The 18775-nt window shown below is 43.8% G+C and overlaps 1 protein-coding gene across 1 annotated transcript in view; it reads left to right on the top strand.

The window, feature by feature from the left end:
- Positions 1–18775, top strand: part of LOC112052082 (transmembrane protein KIAA1109) — a 55503-nt gene that overhangs the window by 9891 nt on the left and 26837 nt on the right. The window contains exons 8-39 of the mRNA XM_052891142.1: positions 11–134; positions 493–654; positions 833–955; positions 987–1130; positions 1655–1760; positions 2258–2314; positions 3618–3707; positions 4047–4189; positions 4568–4748; positions 5227–5385; positions 5663–5874; positions 6115–6238; positions 6690–6908; positions 7112–7286; positions 7480–7608; positions 7707–7874; positions 7959–8136; positions 8186–8287; positions 8337–8438; positions 8488–8589; positions 9018–9194; positions 9510–9656; positions 10346–10517; positions 11468–11598; positions 12024–12146; positions 12708–12851; positions 13748–13847; positions 14219–14436; positions 15564–15668; positions 16732–16993; positions 17952–18068; positions 18446–18525. Of these exons, the coding sequence (XP_052747102.1) occupies positions 11–134; positions 493–654; positions 833–955; positions 987–1130; positions 1655–1760; positions 2258–2314; positions 3618–3707; positions 4047–4189; positions 4568–4748; positions 5227–5385; positions 5663–5874; positions 6115–6238; positions 6690–6908; positions 7112–7286; positions 7480–7608; positions 7707–7874; positions 7959–8136; positions 8186–8287; positions 8337–8438; positions 8488–8589; positions 9018–9194; positions 9510–9656; positions 10346–10517; positions 11468–11598; positions 12024–12146; positions 12708–12851; positions 13748–13847; positions 14219–14436; positions 15564–15668; positions 16732–16993; positions 17952–18068; positions 18446–18525 (4576 nt within the window). The remainder of the gene's footprint in view (positions 1–10; positions 135–492; positions 655–832; positions 956–986; positions 1131–1654; positions 1761–2257; positions 2315–3617; positions 3708–4046; positions 4190–4567; positions 4749–5226; positions 5386–5662; positions 5875–6114; positions 6239–6689; positions 6909–7111; positions 7287–7479; positions 7609–7706; positions 7875–7958; positions 8137–8185; positions 8288–8336; positions 8439–8487; positions 8590–9017; positions 9195–9509; positions 9657–10345; positions 10518–11467; positions 11599–12023; positions 12147–12707; positions 12852–13747; positions 13848–14218; positions 14437–15563; positions 15669–16731; positions 16994–17951; positions 18069–18445; positions 18526–18775) is intronic.

Here is an 18775-nt window from a genome sequence, read left to right as displayed (position 1 = left end):
GGATGAACCCGTGCAACCGGCTGGGCATCCGCGTGGTGGCGCTGTACCGGGCCAGGGCGCGCCGCCTCGCCGCCACCGCCGCCAGTCTCATGGCCTCGGCGCTTGACAGAGCACCCAATCACACTCTGCCGAAGGTTCTTCTTTTGGTGTTTATATTGATATTTCAGTTATTCCATGCTATGATTATTTTGCGCATTTGTTCCAATGGTAATCGCCATGTGTAAAATCATGAGTCCGGTAGAAGTTCGAAGTGAAGATTTTCTGCAGCCAAGTCCCATTGCTGTGTTCCAGTTTAAAGGGTTTGATGGTGTAATTACAGACACATTTTTCATCTACGCCTCAGGATGATCGGCACAAGACGCGTAATTTGCATGCACTGCATAGCGTCGCTCAGTTTAAAGCAATTACCACTGATCACCTAAACTGAGTTTTGATGTTCTAGTCTGAAGGGAAGTAATGGCTTTGATCATAGAATATTGATGTTGTACGCAGAGTCGTTACGGCAGACACACGCCCATGGCCAAGCAGCTGCGCGAGGAGCCGTCGCTGCAGCTGTGCGCAGTGCTGCTGCGGTACGCGCTGCAGGCGGACGCGGCGGCGGTGCAGGCCGACCTGGCGGAGAGGCATCTGCCGTCGCTGTCTACTCTCAGACAGGTGACAAGTGTGACACTTTAGTTTAACTCGTCAACGACCGGGAGCTCGTGGGTGCGCCGCCAATTAATGTTCTGTTGACTTCCGACAGTCCGCCCGAGTGCCAAGCAAGCGAGACATGCACATTGCACAGACTAATTAAAGTTAATAATAACCATTGCTCGTAACCGAATGTTGTCAGGGCGTGATAGTGTTGACGCGGCAGTGGAAGAACATCCTGTACACGCCGCTGCTGCTGGAGCACAACTACAAGAGCAAGGTGATGAAGCCGCTCAACGTCACCTTCGCCTTGCCCGACCTGCTCGAGGTGAGTGAACCATGCGTGTGGGGCAGGAACATACGCGGAATGTCAGGGCGGGATAGTGTTGACGCGGCAGTGGAAGAACATCCTGTACACGCCGCTGCTGATGGAGCACAACTACAAGAGCAAGGTGATGAAGCCGCTCAACGTCACCTTCGCCTTGCCCGACCTGCTCGAGGTGAGCGGAAATAAATGTCAGGGTTTGATAGTGTAGTCCTAAACTTACAATTTCTGTACCATATGTGACACATAATATCTATACTTCTATACTAATATTACAGAGAAAAGATTTTATTGTTTGTTGGTTTGTTTGAATAGGCTCCGAAACTACTGAACCGATTTGAAAAAATCTTTCACTGTTGGGAAGCTACATTGTCCCGGGGTGATATAGGCTGCATTTTATCCTCGTATTCCCTTTGGAACAGAAACAAGGCGGGTGAAACCGATATAATATACGAAAGAAAGTCGTGTTTATTATACTATTTATAACTCAAGAACGACTGAAACGACTAGGCTGAAAATTGGTGGGAAGGTAGCTTAGAACCAGGAAACGAAAATAGGATACTTAGGATAGAGGTAAGGTATGGAAGAAGTGCACAGAAATCAAAGCGAAGCTTGCTGCTTGTTGATTAATAAACATTCTGTTGTGTGTGTGTGATATATGAGAGCAATCATTCAGTATTTCTTGAACTTAACGTGCAGGACTCAGTGGAAGGCTGGCAAGAGTATCAGTTCGACAACGAAGGACTCGACGAGAACTGCCTTTTATTGAATATGGATGTCGACAAACTCGTGACTTCATTACCCAGTAAGTGTTGGACTTGTTTGATTTGTTAATATTGTATAGGAGGAATACGTGCAAGTGATTCGTACTTTGTGTCTTTTTATGCAGTTAAATAGGCTTCAAAATTTCTAACTTATTATTTTTAAAGAATATAATATTGAACTTGTGCGTCATTGAAGTCAGTTTAAATTTTAGGAAGTAATTTGATATCATGTATTTCTTTAAAAATTGTATAGTGTGTCTTGAAATTTTTAAGAAAAACTAAAGAATGAAGCTTAAGTACTAACCTTCAGCTACACTTAAAATTTAGCCAGTAACAACTTAAACAAGATAGATTAATAAATTTTTCCACCTGTCATTTTACCTCCACCTCCAACACATCAAAACAAAGTGTAAAAGAAAATTTTCTATGAAATCTTCAACTTTTATTAATTGATATTGATATATTAAACTTTATATAAGTCCACTACCCTATTTAATATGACGAGTACTCAAAAACTAACGCTTTATACTCTGTGAAGCGACCGCGGCGGCTGCGTGCGCGCGCCCGCGCTCGTTCCCGTCCACGCCGCCGTCTGGTTCGTACGCTTGTGCGCGGACAGTTTGGCCCGCAAGTCTTGTGTTATGAGCGCTGTTTGACATGTTTGCTAGCGGGCACATAACTAGTCAACCATTCATACACTTACAGAACGTTACTTATCACTATTAACCTATTTCAAGGACCGACTAAAACAGCAGGCCTCCCCCCTTATAGGAAAAGGTTGATAGGCTTAGAGTCGTTAATCTTCTATAAAACGTGTCCCAAAATACAACGACAAACCGGCACCAGATGGTGGACCTGGTTATATAACTAGAGGAAAAATTAAAAAATATATATACCTTAAACTAAATTATTATGTAACTTGAAAAAAAATAACATTTTTTTTTCTGGAGTATTTATAAGCCACCATCTGGTACAGGCAAGCAAATTTTCTTATCTTTTTTCCAAGCAAAGTAAAAATTTCAATATCATTTGACCCAACTATAACTGCTTTAACTATAGTTAAATTATTCGTTTATTGTTTCTCATAATAATTAAAAAGTTGTAACAAAATCTAGTTATGTACCGGCTTGCTGCTCGCTAATATTTAACAAATTGATGTTTACACGTGATGGTATGCTTTCGATGTGAATTTGTTACTTTTGTGGCTTTTTCAATAATGTTTTTATTCATGTAAATGTATTTATTTCTATGTGATTTGCTTGCTCTATGTTTTTTAATAAAAATTATAACATTTTTTTATATCTATGCACGATTTGAATTGAAAAAATATTATTCTTGTACTTTTTGTATATTTATTAAATTATATTAACCATTAATGTACTTTCCAAGTTTTGCACTTGCTATCTAATGTATTATTTTAAGCTTTATTGGTATCGTTTAATAAGTAATTTTCTATACTAAAGCTAAAGTCGACGTGGAATGTTTATCAACAAACAAATTAAAAACGAGAGTATGAAATATGAATCTCTAGTCATTTTATCCCTAATAATAATTTTAATTCGCCTAAATTAATGACAATAAATTTAAATCGCTTAGAGCAATTAGATATCTCAAATATAATACCAATTACATTTAAACATTTTCATTTTCTTACATGACAGCATGGCTTTTTTCTTGCGAAAATTGTAAGAAAAATCCAGCAGATCTTTGCCTCTCTGTTAGCACTTCCTGACGCGTTTATCAGCAATCATTATTTTCAAAAATATTTTATGCCGTATCTTTTAAAAATAATAAATATTCCTCCAATTAGTCGCAAGAGGTTTAACCTTATCATTTAATTAACCTTAATATAAAAGTATATTTGTGTGACATATTCTCTAACACCATTGGTACTTCAGTGCGCGCCGTACAGACGAGCCGAGCCAGCCTAGTTTTCCCGTCGCTGCCCTTCACCAGGAAAACGCCTTTCCAAGATGACGCCATTGCCAGTAAGAAACTATCAAATTCACCATTATCTATACTTCTATACTAATATTATAAAGATTTAAAGTTCATGAGGTTTTAGGGTTATCTCTGGATCTACTAAACTGATTTTAATTTTTTTTAAGGTATGAGGAAAAATAAAACACTGGTAACACCTTGTTTGCTCATTAGGATATTCGGTATAAACCCTTTTTAGTCGTACTAAAACTAAACGAACTTCATGACAACAACATGCTAAAACCAACTGTTTACCAATCTGTGAGGTTGTATATTGCTGTAACGGCACTTTAAACAGCCTTAAAATTATCGAACATTTAGCAGAAATATTAAATATATGTCCACAGATTATGGCACCCTAAAGGAAGATTTGCCGACAGTGGGCTCGAACCCCTCGCTGTACTCGCAGGGGAGCCAAGACAACATGCACAGCGACCGCGCGCGCGAGGACCTGTACCAGTGGATGGCCAAACAAGAACCCATTAAAGTGGTAAGCGGTGGTTAACTTTGATCTAAGTTGTTTAAGGAATTCATTCAGTCAATCATCAATCAGTCAAATCAGTTAAGTTCATTAATCATAATGGATGTCGCACATCCAAAAAATCATAGCGATCGACTATTTGATTGGCAGTACGTAAATTCTATTAATGTATGCATAAAAAGGTACTGAAAATTTCCATTCTAAATTTACAATAGCTTTACATCTATACAAACATACTCCTTAGCAAAAATACTCTTGGCTCGCGATCGCACAAGTCTTCGCGTGACCTTGAAGTACATACAACTAACGCGTAACTTTGCGCGAACAAATTGTCAAAGCTTTTACGTCGCAGATTATTGTCGTTAAAGGTTTTTCAATATTCTCTAGGAGTCGAAGAGCAAGAAGCAGATAATCCCGCCATCAAAGATGAACCCTCGCGCCGTGGCGGCTTCCATGCCGGCGTGCAGTCTCTACCCCCTGCAGGGCTCTCTGATGCTGTTGGACGCGCACCTCGTGTTCCAGCCCTTCTTGTCTGCTCTGGGCGTGTCTCCCCATCAAGTTGCTCACGGTGGGTTGAACCAAATTTTTTTAAACAGATCATCACTATTACCAGTCATCTTCTGCTGTACATAGGCCTCTTGAATGAATTTCCAAACACCACTATCTAGGTCGATCTAGGCGACGCCCTGTGACCCGCTTGAGGTCCGTCTTTTCTGTTTATATCGCCTTCCGGAGTACATTCTAGTTGCTTGATGAACATATAAAAAAAAGACAAGCCCAGTCTTGTAGAAAGCAATTAGAAAACAGTCGGGACCTATTACATAATATAGACTAAAATCATTTTTTCAATATGGGTCCTGACTGTTTTCTAATAGCTTTCTACAATTCTGGACTGGGATTGTTGTTTTCTTTTCAGTTTTTATATTTTATGCAGTCGGGTCCCAAGTCTTCACCTCGTTAAGTACCGTGGCACATCCAAATGGATTACTGAAAGATAACACCCTTGATTGTTTGGAATATGTGTTAAACAAATTATTCGTTGCCAGGAGAGTCGAAAGTCAAAGGCGTGGGCGCGGAGGCCGGCTCGGGGCTGGAGTCGCTGGGCTCCAAGCTGTCGCTGCTGGCGTGGGTGGACGTGTTCCGCATCGACATCGTGGTGGGCGAGCTGGCGAGGGACAGGCGCCATCAGACCAGCAAGGGGAAAGGTATTATTGTGAACGTTCTGAGACTCGAGCTAACATTCTATCGGTCTATTTAAACACAAAGAATTCTGGGGTTATTTTATGTACAACAAATTCTGTGTTCCATTTTAGGTCACATTTACTATCGGCTTAGACCGAGAATACACTCACACATGTTAGCCTTTTTCTATATTGTTAACCTATTTCATGTTTTATGTGTGAGTAATCTAAATTCACTTGGTTGTATCAGAAGAAATAAAAAAAAAATTGTGCATTAGCTTATTCTAATTGAACTCTGCAGCCAACGTGCCCCAAGATCAAATTCCATCCGAGACGCCGGCGTTCCTCTGCGAGAAGATCTCGATAGACGTGGACCTGAAGAAGGTGGCGGACATGGCGGTGGACGACCTGATCCAGCGCCAGAACGTGCTGTACATCTCGCGTGGACAGCTGAAGAAGCACATCAGCACCATGCTCAACTTCAACATCAGCATCCGATTCATATCGCAGCAGGTGAGATGTACCTTTATGCTTCTTTTATACAGCGAGTCTGCCGTCCGAAGAGCGGGCATTCGTTGAGATGAAAAGGGTTTTGGGAAGTCACAGTGAAGTGGTTACATATTTGTTTTTTGTCAGGGTAATCCTTGGGGTCATGGAGTCGCAACTGCCTCTCGTATAGGAGACCTCCTGTATCTGGCCTGTAGCGGCATTAAACATAGGCTAGTGACGATGCCGATGTCGATATTGTTGCAGGTGAACATGCCACTGCTGCGCCTGCTGCACCAGATCAGCAACATGTACCAGAACGTGAAGGACACGCAGAGCGAGCTGCGCACGCAGACCAACACGTCGCGCCGGCACAACAAGCACCCCTCCGGTAATGTTATAGTCTAAGAGATAACATTTGAAACACAAGTCCAACGTGAATTTAAAAGTGTATGTCAATGATTCGTCTTCGTTAGGTCACGTCATCAACCTAAAAATCAGATATGCCATTGCCACACAATGATTTTTGATGCCCTTCGCGTGTCATTCAGCGCTTGACCTAGACCGGGTTCCCAATACATCGGATCGGCAGATTTTCTGGAAACTAGACGCCGGACATACGCGTTCACATTACACCAGATCTTACAACAAAATCGTATACGTACCTACCTCAGTTGAATTTGCACCCCTGGTAATGTGAATAGCTTCATATAAATTGTACAGGCACTAACCCTTCCGGCAGTTTTACCGGTTCGGCAAATCTCCAGTGCGGAGTGGTGAGAACCCGGCCTTTCTGGGACGCTTGTAGCAATGAAGGCCACATGTAATAGTATTCGTTTCAGTTTCGGACTTCCCTGAAAACGTAGTGAGCATGTCCTCGCTGGATAAAGACAGCCAGTACGCTGTTCTTGAGCCGAAATGGGACATCCCAGCCACCCTGGGCCCCGAGCTGGTCACCGCGCTGGGAGCTGACAAGGAGACGGCCACGCCACCCAGGCCTAGACCGCAGTCCTTCGCACAAAAATTGAGATCTACTGGAAAAACTGTTAAAGGAAAACTTGGTAAGTGCAAGTATGCTCAGAAATGAAATTTCCACATTTTTACCATGCCTTGGCGTCTTTGACGGTGTTATTACTAGACCAGACCTGAGCGTATTTAGAAGTTGTAAAATCCCAAACTCAACTCATCCCATTGGCTAGTGCAGTTACGTAACCAATAAATTATCGGCGACAAATAGGAACTTAAGCCGCATATGTCTGCGCAGGCTACAGCTCGCTGAACGAGGGCGCGCACACGCCGATGTTCCCGACGGAGGCCGCGCCCGTGCCGCCGCCCGCGCCGCCCGGCTCCGGCCAGCTGGCGCCGCGCTGCTGGCGCACCGTGTACCTGCTGCTGGACCTGTACGCCAACATGCCCGACGCCGACACCATCACACACAGGTGACTGCACACACAACATCACTGAAGGGAAACCAAACGCCGATGTTTCCGATGTAAAAGCGATTGAGATAAACGAGCGTTCTGAAAATTTAATCCTAAAACTAATAAAGGAGAATGCAATTTCTGATTGTGCAATTTCTTGGTAATATATATACGTATATCGTGTGTACGTAAAAACGCTTCTCGGTTAAAGGTTTTCGGTGTCGACGGAGTTGCCCGAGGCGTACCGCGGCCGCGTGCGTCCGAGCTCGCGGGAACAGAACGCTTCCAACTCTTCCTCCAGTGCCACTGCCATGGGCATGGTGGTCGTCGGGGTGGCCAGGTAAAATCAATCAATACCAAAAAAAATTGTATATCAATATTTAAGACAAAGCTCTATGAGAAGCCTATTATTTAAATGGCCTCCATTCTTATCTTCAGGATCCACAGAACGCGCCTGTTGGCGTCTCTATCGGGGTTGAAGTTGGAGGCGGAGATCACGTCCCTGCAAGCGTCGCTGTCCGCGTCACGCGCGCGCCAGTGGTCGCTCAGCGGCAACCTGGGGCGGACGGCCATCGTGCTGCTGGAGGGGCCGGCGCCCAACCACCAGTCAGTCTTAGTACTTCTTGTTTACTTGACGTGGGATATAGTTTGGGAGCTGATAAGCGTGACTAATATTAATATTTTTGTCAGGACGGTGGTCCGTGTGAGCGTGGGCAAGAGCCAAGCGCTGTACACGTGGGAGGGTGGACGACTGGGCGCCACGGCGCTGGCGTCCATCGGCAGCGTGCGCGTGGACCTGCCGCAGCACCCCGTGGCGCTGCACGGCGTCATGACGCGCTCCAGCCGGCAGCTCTCCTCCACCCTGCAGGTGAGGACTCGCACCACTGCTCGGTGCTGCGTGTGAGCGTGCGCAAGAGCCGGCGTCCATCGGCAGTGTGCGCGTGGACCTGCCGCAGCACCCCGTGGCGCTGCACGGCGTCATGACGCGCTCCAGCCGGCAGCTCTCCTCCACCCTGCAGGTGAGGACTCGCACCACTGCTCGGTGCTGCGTGTGAGCGTGCGCAAGAGCCGGCGTCCATCGGCAGTGTGCGCGTGGACCTGCCGCAGCACCCCGTGGCGCTGCACGGCGTCATGACGCGCTCCAGCCGGCAGCTCTCCTCCACCCTGCAGGTGAGGACTCGCACCACTGCTCGGTGCTGCGTGTGAGCGTGCGCAAGAGCCGGCGTCCATCGGCAGTGTGCGCGTGGACCTGCCGCAGCACCCCGTGGCGCTGCACGGCGTCATGACGCGCTCCAGCCGGCAGCTCTCCTCCACCCTGCAGGTGAGGACTCGCACCACTGCTCGGTGCTGCGTGTGAGCGTGCGCAAGAGCCGGCGTCCGTCGGCACTAAACTTCTATAAACGCCAAAGATATAACCATTATCAAATTTCTCTTGAGAGAGGTGCTTTAGACCACACGACTGAAGGAAATTTTTTTTTTTTCAAAATAAAACAATGCATGAAAGAGAAACTTGAAAAATAATACCGATTAGCAGAGCCATCTCTCATGACGGCATTGCCTTTCTTCACAAGCTCCTACTACTTAATTCACAATTATGCCGTTAAAAGACTAAACGGATTTGGCGCTGGACATACTTGTGTTGTGTCGTAGTTTAGCAGTGTTACTACAGATGGCGCTTTATATGTTTTTGTATGTATTTCTTTAAGTTTTACTCTAAAAATAGCTAAATAACGAATTGTACTTTTTTAGGAACTAGGCGTAACTAGAACTTCGTCTCGTCTCTCTCGCGGTGGAGGAGTAGGAGGGGGATTGCCGGAAGAGGAGGAAGAGAGAAGTCCCCCTCCCGCACCGCGGCCCACACCTCCGGCGCCGCCTTCGGATCCCCTGCTGCAGCCTTTGCAGCTACAGTTCTCACTAGTATTGCAGGTATTGTGGCCCCTAGTGCAGGATCGTGATCACCATCTAGATACAAAAACATTGCCAGTGTTATATTGGTAACATTTCTGCCTTTTTTCTGTAGGGGGAAAAATCCTCATGGACACATGTTGGGTATTGCCGGACTCCTTCCGGGCTAAAACTTCTTCTACCTTCTAAACGCTGGTGTCTCGGCCTTATAGTCTACCACCAACGTCGCGAGTCTCCAAATTCTCTCTTTCATCCTTGTACTTTGCCCTCATTGTATATTCTATTAACATTTCTGAGTTAGTTATAATAATTTCTATATATGTACCGTTCCCGCAGAGCCTGAGCGTGACGGCAGCGCTGCTACCGTCGCTGCAGGCTCAGTACAAGATGGAGCGCGTGCACAGCGCGGGCGTGACGGCGGGCCGCGCGCACTTCACCGTGGACCTGCCGCACCACTCGCTCAGCTTCGTCACCAAGCTGCAGGTGCGTGCCATTCACCGCTGCGACAGAACAGACAGTACCCGCGTTGGTGCGTCCAAGCATTACATCTCGATTGCGTGCGTCCAAGCATTACATATCTTTAGCATTACATCTCGATTGCGTCTATTCTAAGACTCATCATATCAGCTAATCGGTCCTCTGAAGGACATAGGGATTTCGTAGAGACTTCTAAACATCACGATCCTGAGCCGTCTGCATCCAGCGAATCCCTGCGACTTGTTTGATGTCGTCCATATGGTGGAGAGGGGGGGGGGGGAGGTGGTCGACAAACACTGCGGTTTCTAGTGCAAGGTCGCCGTTCCAGCACTTTCGGCTCTTCGAACTGGCCCCGCCCATTGTTATTTTAGCGCGCGACTCGTAGAGCTATGTCGTTGACTTTGGTTCTTCTGCGTATCTCGTCATTTATGAGATATGCCGAGCACAGCTTGTTACATCACCTCACACCAAGTCCATAGTTAGCGACCAAGTCTCGGAACCATAGGTCATCACTGGCAACGCGTACTGTTCGAAGACTTGTCTTTTGGCACTAAGGATTTTCGGACGAAAAGATATAGCGATTCCCGAATGATGACCAGCCGAGTTCGTTAGCCGCATTCTAACCTTATTCTAAATAATGATGATGATTATAAATGTCGTTTAGAGCCATAGCTAATATCCAGTGACACCAACAGGTGACAGAAGCGAACATCCCGGCCGCTGCGTCGGTGGCGCTGCCGGCGGTGTCGTGCCGCGCGCGCGTGCTGGACTGCGGCGAGCCGGCGGCCGACGCGCGCGCCGAGCAGCAGCCGCCCGCCGACGGGGCCAACGGCGCCGACGCCGCCGACGCCGCTGATACCGGCCAAGGTAAGCTTTATGTGCATTCAATCTCAGGACCATACGACGAATCCTTTCGACGACTAATCGACCCTTTTTGAATCTATCAACTAATCTACCTACTTTTGAAAAAGCTTTTTTAACAGACTCAGAAGTGATTACAAAAATAAGAAATCTAATGTCAAACAAAGGTTATGATTCACTTCATTTGTCAGGACAACTTAATTAACAAATCAAACTGAAAACAAAATAAGACCCTAGAATGGCAGAGAATGACTTTGAGTGAAGTCACGCACTTGTGAACGTTGTGTGTAGGGTTAAAGGTACCTTTGAATGTTAACAAACACTACCCTTTTCCACAAGTCACTCTCCCCGCCTATACCAAGTAACCCATAAAGAATTACAGTACAAGAGATGTGGACGGCTCGAACGCCACGAGCACACTGAAGCCGTCCCTACCGCAAGTCGTTGCAATGCGGCAATAACAGCTTCTGCACTTAAGTAACTATTTTTCCACGATGAGTCCATTCTTTTAATAACGCGAATCTTTCTACTTCAAATAAAAACTTTTTAACAATAAAATTGAAACAACTTGGGAGAATACAATACAAAATTACTGAAACTTTTTTTGTGGAAATTAAACGGGACCAATCCAAATCAGACCAGTCAACCCTTTTTTAATGACTCCAGTCAATCAACAAATACTTGTACATTGATGTAACTGGTGCAGCGCTCGGCTAACATCTTGAACAAAAACCGGCACAGTGAGGGAAAATTCGCGCAGGTACACTATATGACAATGGACAAGGTGGACTGATTTACTATTAGCAGGCGCGCGCGCGCTCTGTATTACCCCGCGTTCCCTTCGCCCTACCAAAGAGACCGACAAATCGACTACTGCGCATTTAAATGGATTGTTCAAGATGTTTGCCAAAAATTATAGTGCTGATTGTTCACTGACTGGTGCCATTGCTCCGCAGCGGCGCCCGAGGGCGTGGTGCTGCGCGCGGGCCGCTACCTGTCCGCCACGGCCGACATCGGCCTGTTCGAGCACACGCTGTCCACCGACCTGCTCAACCACCTCGTGTTCGTGCAGAAGGTGTTCATGAAGGTATTCACATTATAATCAACTAGCAGACGCCCGTTTATTCGTCCTCAAGCAAAACCCTTACCCTTAATTTCAAAGAACAGACTTTCATATAAAAAAGAAGAAATACTGTATTGCACACAAAAATACAGTAACAAATAAAAACATTAAAACAAATAATAATACACACACACAGAGTTAGTTACTTGGTTGTTGTTGTCGATGGGTTTGAATTTTTGTATGATGTACGAATATGATAATTCTTCCATTGACACTTAGAAATTAGTAATTTATTTCTAACTTAATCATCAAGTGTTTTAATTAATTTGTAATACTCGGGGAATTATATTCTCATACGAAAATAATATTGCCTAAAAATTTCTTTCCTAAGAGACACTTGTCTTAGTACAATTTTAGAATACCAGATTTATTAGATTTCAAAATTGTAGGAAGTCAACGAAGTAGTTCAGAAAGTGTACGGAGGAGAAAAGCCTGTGCCGCTGTGGAACGAAGAAGAGGTGTCGTCATCTGCGTTCAGCAGAATACTGTTCTCCCTACTCATCAGAATCAAAGTAAGTCTGAAATCTTCTCATTTATAGAATTTAACCTCTGACAAAGATTTGCATTACTCTACAAACAGGATGTCGAATTTATTGTGTATAATGTCAAGTCCACATCCTAAGGATGCTCCAGTTTCTGAACGTTGCGTTGTGGTTTTTTTATCGGTTGTGGAATTTTAGCGTAGTAAAAATTCTCAAAATTTCCTACAAATTGGCAGGATAAATAGATTGGGCACTAATTCGTCGTCATCAACCCATATTCGGCTCACTGCTGAGCTCGAGTCTCCTCTCAGAATGGAGGGGTTAGGCCAATAGTCCACCACGTTGGCCCAATGCGGATTGGCAGACTTCACACACGCAGAGAATGAAGATAATTCTCTGGTATGCAGGTTTCCTCACGATGTTTTCCTTCACCGTTTGAGACACGTGATATTTAATTTCTTAAAATGCACCAAAGTTGGATGTGCATGCCCCGAACCGGATTCGAACCCACACCCTCCGGAATCGGAGGCAGAGGTCATATCCACTGGGCTATCACTGCTGTTTAAACTGTACTTGTTTATTTGTGTGCAGCGTATCCAACTGACGGCCACGACGCCGAGCAACTCGGCGGTGCGGCTGGAGACGGGCGCGGTGGAGTTCGAGCTGTCCAACCGCGTGCAGAACGTGCCGCAGCCCGCCGGCCCGCACGGGCTGCGGCTCTTTGCGCGTGCGCAGGTATGCTTATGTTTCATTGGTTCATCCTCATTATCATCAGCCGATAGAGCGCCGCTGACTGTACGCTTGTCTTAAGGACTTCAAGACAATACAGATTTGAGTCTGCATTAACGGGGCTACCTGCAATAATAGGGTAGTTGTCTCATATCTTTAATATAAACAATAACAATTTTGTGTAGTACATGGAATAAGGGTCTGAAATATAATTTCAATAATGTATAAATTAAGGATTTCTTATAAAGCTTAATTTAAATATCACGAATTTTTTTAAATTTTCTAAACGTCAAAAACGCTGTCGTCCATTATGTGACGTCACTAACACACTTAATGTACTAAACATCGAACTAATATTTTTGTCAAATGCTCCATTTGTATGGTATTTATTATGGTAACGTCATGAAACAGCTGAAATATAGACTGTCATGGCCGACAGGCGCGTCGCAAAAAAAATATGATTTTTTTTTAGTCTAGTAGAAAGAAAAAAAAGTTTCAACTAGCCTATTCACTTGATATCTTCGATGGGGTTTGACCAACACTGCGATTTTCAATGAATAGATGATGGTAACCATGTAAAATACATGTTCAAAGAACCGATGATCATTTGGGGTCCCAAAATGTAGGAATGGTTACACCGGAAATTATATTGTTGATTGATCCCCCACTAAAAAACTGACGACTTCGGGCGGGTCGTGGTATATGAAAGTCACGGTAGTCGAGAGGTCTATGTCCAGCTGTGAAATCTGTTGGGTGATGATGATGGTACTATTGAGTACTTCACCTACCACTGACTATTTTGTGCGTGTAACGTCTTTTTTTTTACCGGTCTGAGTGACACCAACATTATGGCGAAATGTACGTGTAAAGTGAATAACATAAATAATGGTTCACTTGCACAGGTGGACGTGAACCTGAGCCTCGGCCAACTGATACGCAACGCGATGTTCGAGGAGGCCGAGCCCGAGTTCCAGCAGTACGCCTTCTTCAACACCAGAATAGGTATGTGCAAATAAACAAAGTTCAAACACGTATTATTTACTTATTATCGTTAGTGTTATTTATATTTTAATTTATTATGAATGAATCTCATTGCTTATGACTAAGAGCTCGTATGGGTTAGTAGGGCATACTCCGACGTTGTATCACGTGTGTTTTAGCCGTGTTTCACAATATTCTCTCAAATGATCGAAAGCTCTTATCATTATGTTAAATCCCCTATTATGTTAATATGATAAATTACTTGTACCGCATTTATACAGGTCATTGTGGTACATGATTTAAGAATAACATAAATAGCGAAGCTTAAAGACTTCATAACTCTTTTTCTGATATGGTCCTCGACATGTCATAAAACCATAGTTTTTCCTCAGCGATGCGCAACGCGTTCCAAGACGAGATAGTGTGCGAGGACGACAAAGAAGTGGTGCTCATCACCCTGAAGCGGCCGCTCATCTACATCCAGCCGGTGGCGGTGGACAAGGCCATCCTGGTGTGGCTCAACTACAAGAACGCCTACGAGTACTGGAACGAGAAGCGCCTCAGCCTCACCAAGGAGGTCCTCACTGCCACTCAGCAGGTCTTCGAAAAGGTGAGCATCCACCACTCCACAACATTGCAAAAATTGGAGCATCGCCAAAAGGCGCGCTGTCGATTCTATACAAGATTTATTTCGAAAAGTATGCCTAGGAACTTCCATCTAGTTCTTCCTTCACGTTTTCATCATAGACATCGCAGGAATCTGCATTCATACGTAGTTGACGTCCCTTGGACTCGTACGAAGCGTTTTGGCTCTCCGCACTTTGGTTCGCACTGCGAAGTTATGGAGTGCCTAGCCAAGTCAAGAATGGTGAGCCGTGATAGCCCAGTGGATATTACCTGTGTCTTCGATTCCGGAGGGTGTGGGTTCGAATACGGCCTGGGGCATGCACCTCTAACTATTCAGTTGTGTGCATTTTAAGAAATTAAATATTACGTGTCTCAAACGGTGAAGGAAAAACACCATGAGGAAACTTGCATACCAGAGAATTTTCTAAATTATCTGCGTGTGTGAAGTCTGCCAATCTGCATTGGGCCAACGTGGTGGATTATTGGCCTAACTCCTTTTCATTCTGAGAGGAGACTCGAGCTTAGCAGCCGAATATGGATTGATAAGGAAGTCAAGAATGAATAGACACCTTCTAGTCAAGCGCTATCTTAGGCTTATTGCTTGCCATAAGGCTTTATTGCAGCCAAGCGCAGGCCTATACATTATACATCGTAAAATAAAAGAAATCCGTGTCCGTGAACGTTCGCGCGCCGCAAATGAAGCGCAAACCCTTTGAATCGGGACAAAATACCGACAGCGATCGGGGAACGGCCTCTACACTCACAGTTAACGTCGCGAACGCTGATAGTATAAAGCAGGCCGTAGATTCCTACGGAACCCATATTTAGCTCACTATTGAGCACGATTCTCCGACTTATAGGGGTTAGGCTAATAGTCCACCGAATGTGGATTGGCAGACTTCACACACATAGACAATTAAGAAAATGTATTTCGTTCACCGTTTTGAAACACTTCATATTTAATTTTGAGGTCGGATTCCAACCTACGACCTCCGAATCATTAGCAGAGGTAATATCCACTGGGCTATCACGGCTCTCTTCAAATAGTAGTTAAATAAAAAGACTTTGTAGTTTCTATGAGCACGATAGTTATCATACTATATTTTGTAGGTGCAACTGACTTCCAACATATCCCCGCCCCACCTCAGCACGTTGTTCCTGCAGCTCAACGTGGACGACATCGGCATATGTTTGCCGCTCAACCAGCCTCCAATGGTAAGTGTTAATAATATTGTCTCTTTGTTTTTCATTCTTTATTGCACAGGAAAATGTACAAAGGCTATAAACATAATGCTGTAAGACATTTTCTATTAGTGTGATGTTGACAGATACTTAATAATTTAATGTGTAAAAAAATATGTTGTCTCATTTTTATTTATTTCGTTCGGACTCTGAAAGTGAAACAGTAGAAAGTATGTTGGTACTCAAAAAATTTATGCACCGAAATATTTATGTATTGAATATCAGCAGCAGGCTACCTTCTGAAATGATGTATTCCCATACGTATGAGATTGGCATGAGAAAAAATCATGTGAAATTGAGCACACTTTCATCATATATTCTTGCATAGATATTAAATTAATACCCCTCGATCCGTGTACAATTTTTTCAAAGTTAGACATTTAACAGACTGTTCTTTAACAAAAGTTAACCTTCAGTTACTACGCATTCACACTAACGCGTTTGGTCTTTCATCTTACCCCTTATATCCAAAGTCAATGGGGATGATGACTAGGTTTGAATATATTGATTTTTATGATACATTCGGGTAAATAGGGTCAATGTTAACTAATTTATACATAAAAAGCAAATATTGTCTGGATATTTGCAAAATAAATGAGATTATAAAATTTCAAAAACTATTAAAAATATTTTATCGTAATTAGATGAAAATTTATACAGTTTTAGCTTCCTTACATTAAATGTGACATTTTTTAATATATGAACTATAAGCATAAACGCACAAATAACAAAGATATTAGTAATTTTGTTTGAACGCGCATACAAATCTAACGATCATTACATTGCCTATGACGTCATTATTTCGAGCCATTTTGTATGGGGCGTTTTTCAGGGATCCGCGGCAGCGCCGCAAATCTGACTCTTTAAATCCCTGTAGCTCCGAAAGTAATGATCACAGATACCCTGTTCCTTTTACAAAATTGCTTTACTATTAGTATACTCTTAATTTATATACAATTTAAAAAACTGTCATCATCCCTATTGGACTCCCCGGAAAAGCTTAACTATAGCTTGACAATACATTATCTCCGATCAGTCGACATGGGGCCGAGGGTACGAGCTGGACTCCCGCGGGGCGGTGGTGGTGACGCTGGAGAGCACCAGCATATCCGCGTGCAGCTCGGGCTCCCTCGTCAGCAAGGGGCGCTTCGTGGGGCTCTGCCTGCGGTTCGCCGACGACTTCGAGGCGTCCCTGGACGACTGGAAGCCCGACCCCGGTGAAGCGTGCATCAACGTGTGCGCCGTGTCCGAGGGGACGTACGAGGTGTGCAGTCGGACCACGGCGGCGAAACATAACGGTACGTCATTTAACTGCTATTTTAGCACATACTATTAAGGAAGCCCCGGAATGCTAAATTTGCATTGTGGGGACTGATTACTTTTGGTAGGTTAAATGATAGGGAGAATAATAGGTTATTTATATTTTTCGCTTTTAGCTGTGGAAAAAAAAACTACAGACTTTAAAAGAAGTTTTTATTACTTTGGCTTCTGAAATTGTCGGAAAATTTTAGCAATTAAATTCCTTCAAAACAAGTAAAAAAATAATCGCGCACGTAACTGGAGAATTAAAATATAAGGGTTTTATTTTGTAACTTTGTGACCCACCCATTTCATCACAATACGCTCAAATCGGTAGATTTTCAAAATGCACATCTTTTAGTAATTAACACTAATCTACTGAATCCTAATCTGACGTGCTGGTTGAGTATTTCTGAGGTTAGTTTTTTTTTGTTGCCCTAAACGAACCCCTAATATTAAGGGCTCATACTTAGTGGAGGTACTCAACAACATGCAAGGTATAGTCCCTTATGTTTATCTGCCGCGCTCGAGTAACTGCAAAAATCTCCTCTTCGGCTCCCCTACTATAAGGAGGGAAGACTGGCCCTGCCCGGGCTTTCCTCCTTATGTGAGCTTAGGCCACCACCATGTCCATCCAAACCGGGTTGGTGGACTTCGGATGGTATTGTTGAATTCGTTAACGACCATTATGAAATATCAATGATAATGACCGGGACCAACGGCTTAACATGCTCTCCGACGCACGGAGCTGAGAATTTTATGTGACAAGAAGAAAGAAAATCTTAGAATCTCATATAGCCCGACCCAAGATCTCGTGATTCGTATGTCTACTCTAAACTCAAATTATTAACGCGACAATACGTGTTTGAAAGTTAGCTTACATTTTTTGTGGCGGAGGTGCAACTTAAATCATCACGGCGGAAAATAATTATTGTTTAAAGTACAAACTTTTTACAGAGAACGCCAAATGGTTCCTCAACGTGTCGTGGCAAATGGAAGGCGTGGACATTCACCTCGACGTCAACGTCGGCAAACAGCTGTCAGCGCTGGGGCACACGCTCACCATGCTCACAGGTAGGAATCTGTGGCGTGCACTTCACACATTCATTAAAGTACTGCATACCCTAAGAGTTGTCTTCTTAGTGCTTATTAAATACAGATTTTTCCAGCTTGCTTAATTTTAGTGCTAGTGCATACTCTGATCGACAACTTTATACACGCCACTGGTTGGAATACTGTATACTGGCTGTCCACATCCCACACTCCCGTGGGAATACAGAGATAAGATATAGCCCATGGCACTCACAAATATTTATTTTCACTTTTTTGTGATAAATGAGTTTTCAAAATCGGTTAACTTAACTTACCCTCTTTATAATAGAATATACTATTCACTACATTTTGGTACTGATAACTCGAGCAGTTGTATAGAAATATCAAATACTTTTTAGGTTTTGAAGAAGAAGATCCTCTCAAAATGGACTATGAAAGCGATTTGGATGACGAAGCGGACAACAGCAAAGATTCGCAGGTATAGAAGAAATGAAATGAAATTTATTGTTAAAATGAGTCCTTTTACAATGGTGCTGAGGACCCTGATTTCAGTTTGAATAAACCTGTATCTCAGGATCCTCAAATCATCGAATATTTCTTCAAACGAATATAATATCTCAGGATAGATATTATTTTCGTTTGTGTGTAAAACTGAAGCATTAGAATACAAATCATGTCATGCTTTAGAAAGGCGAAGGCAGCCTTATCAGAACTTTTGGTAGAGTCCT

This window comes from Bicyclus anynana, chromosome 3 (genome assembly GCF_947172395.1).
Source record: "Bicyclus anynana chromosome 3, ilBicAnyn1.1, whole genome shotgun sequence".
Lineage (NCBI taxonomy): Eukaryota > Metazoa > Arthropoda > Insecta > Lepidoptera > Nymphalidae > Bicyclus > Bicyclus anynana.
Note: the sequence above shows the minus strand (reverse complement) of the source record. Positions and strands in the feature narration are given on the sequence as shown.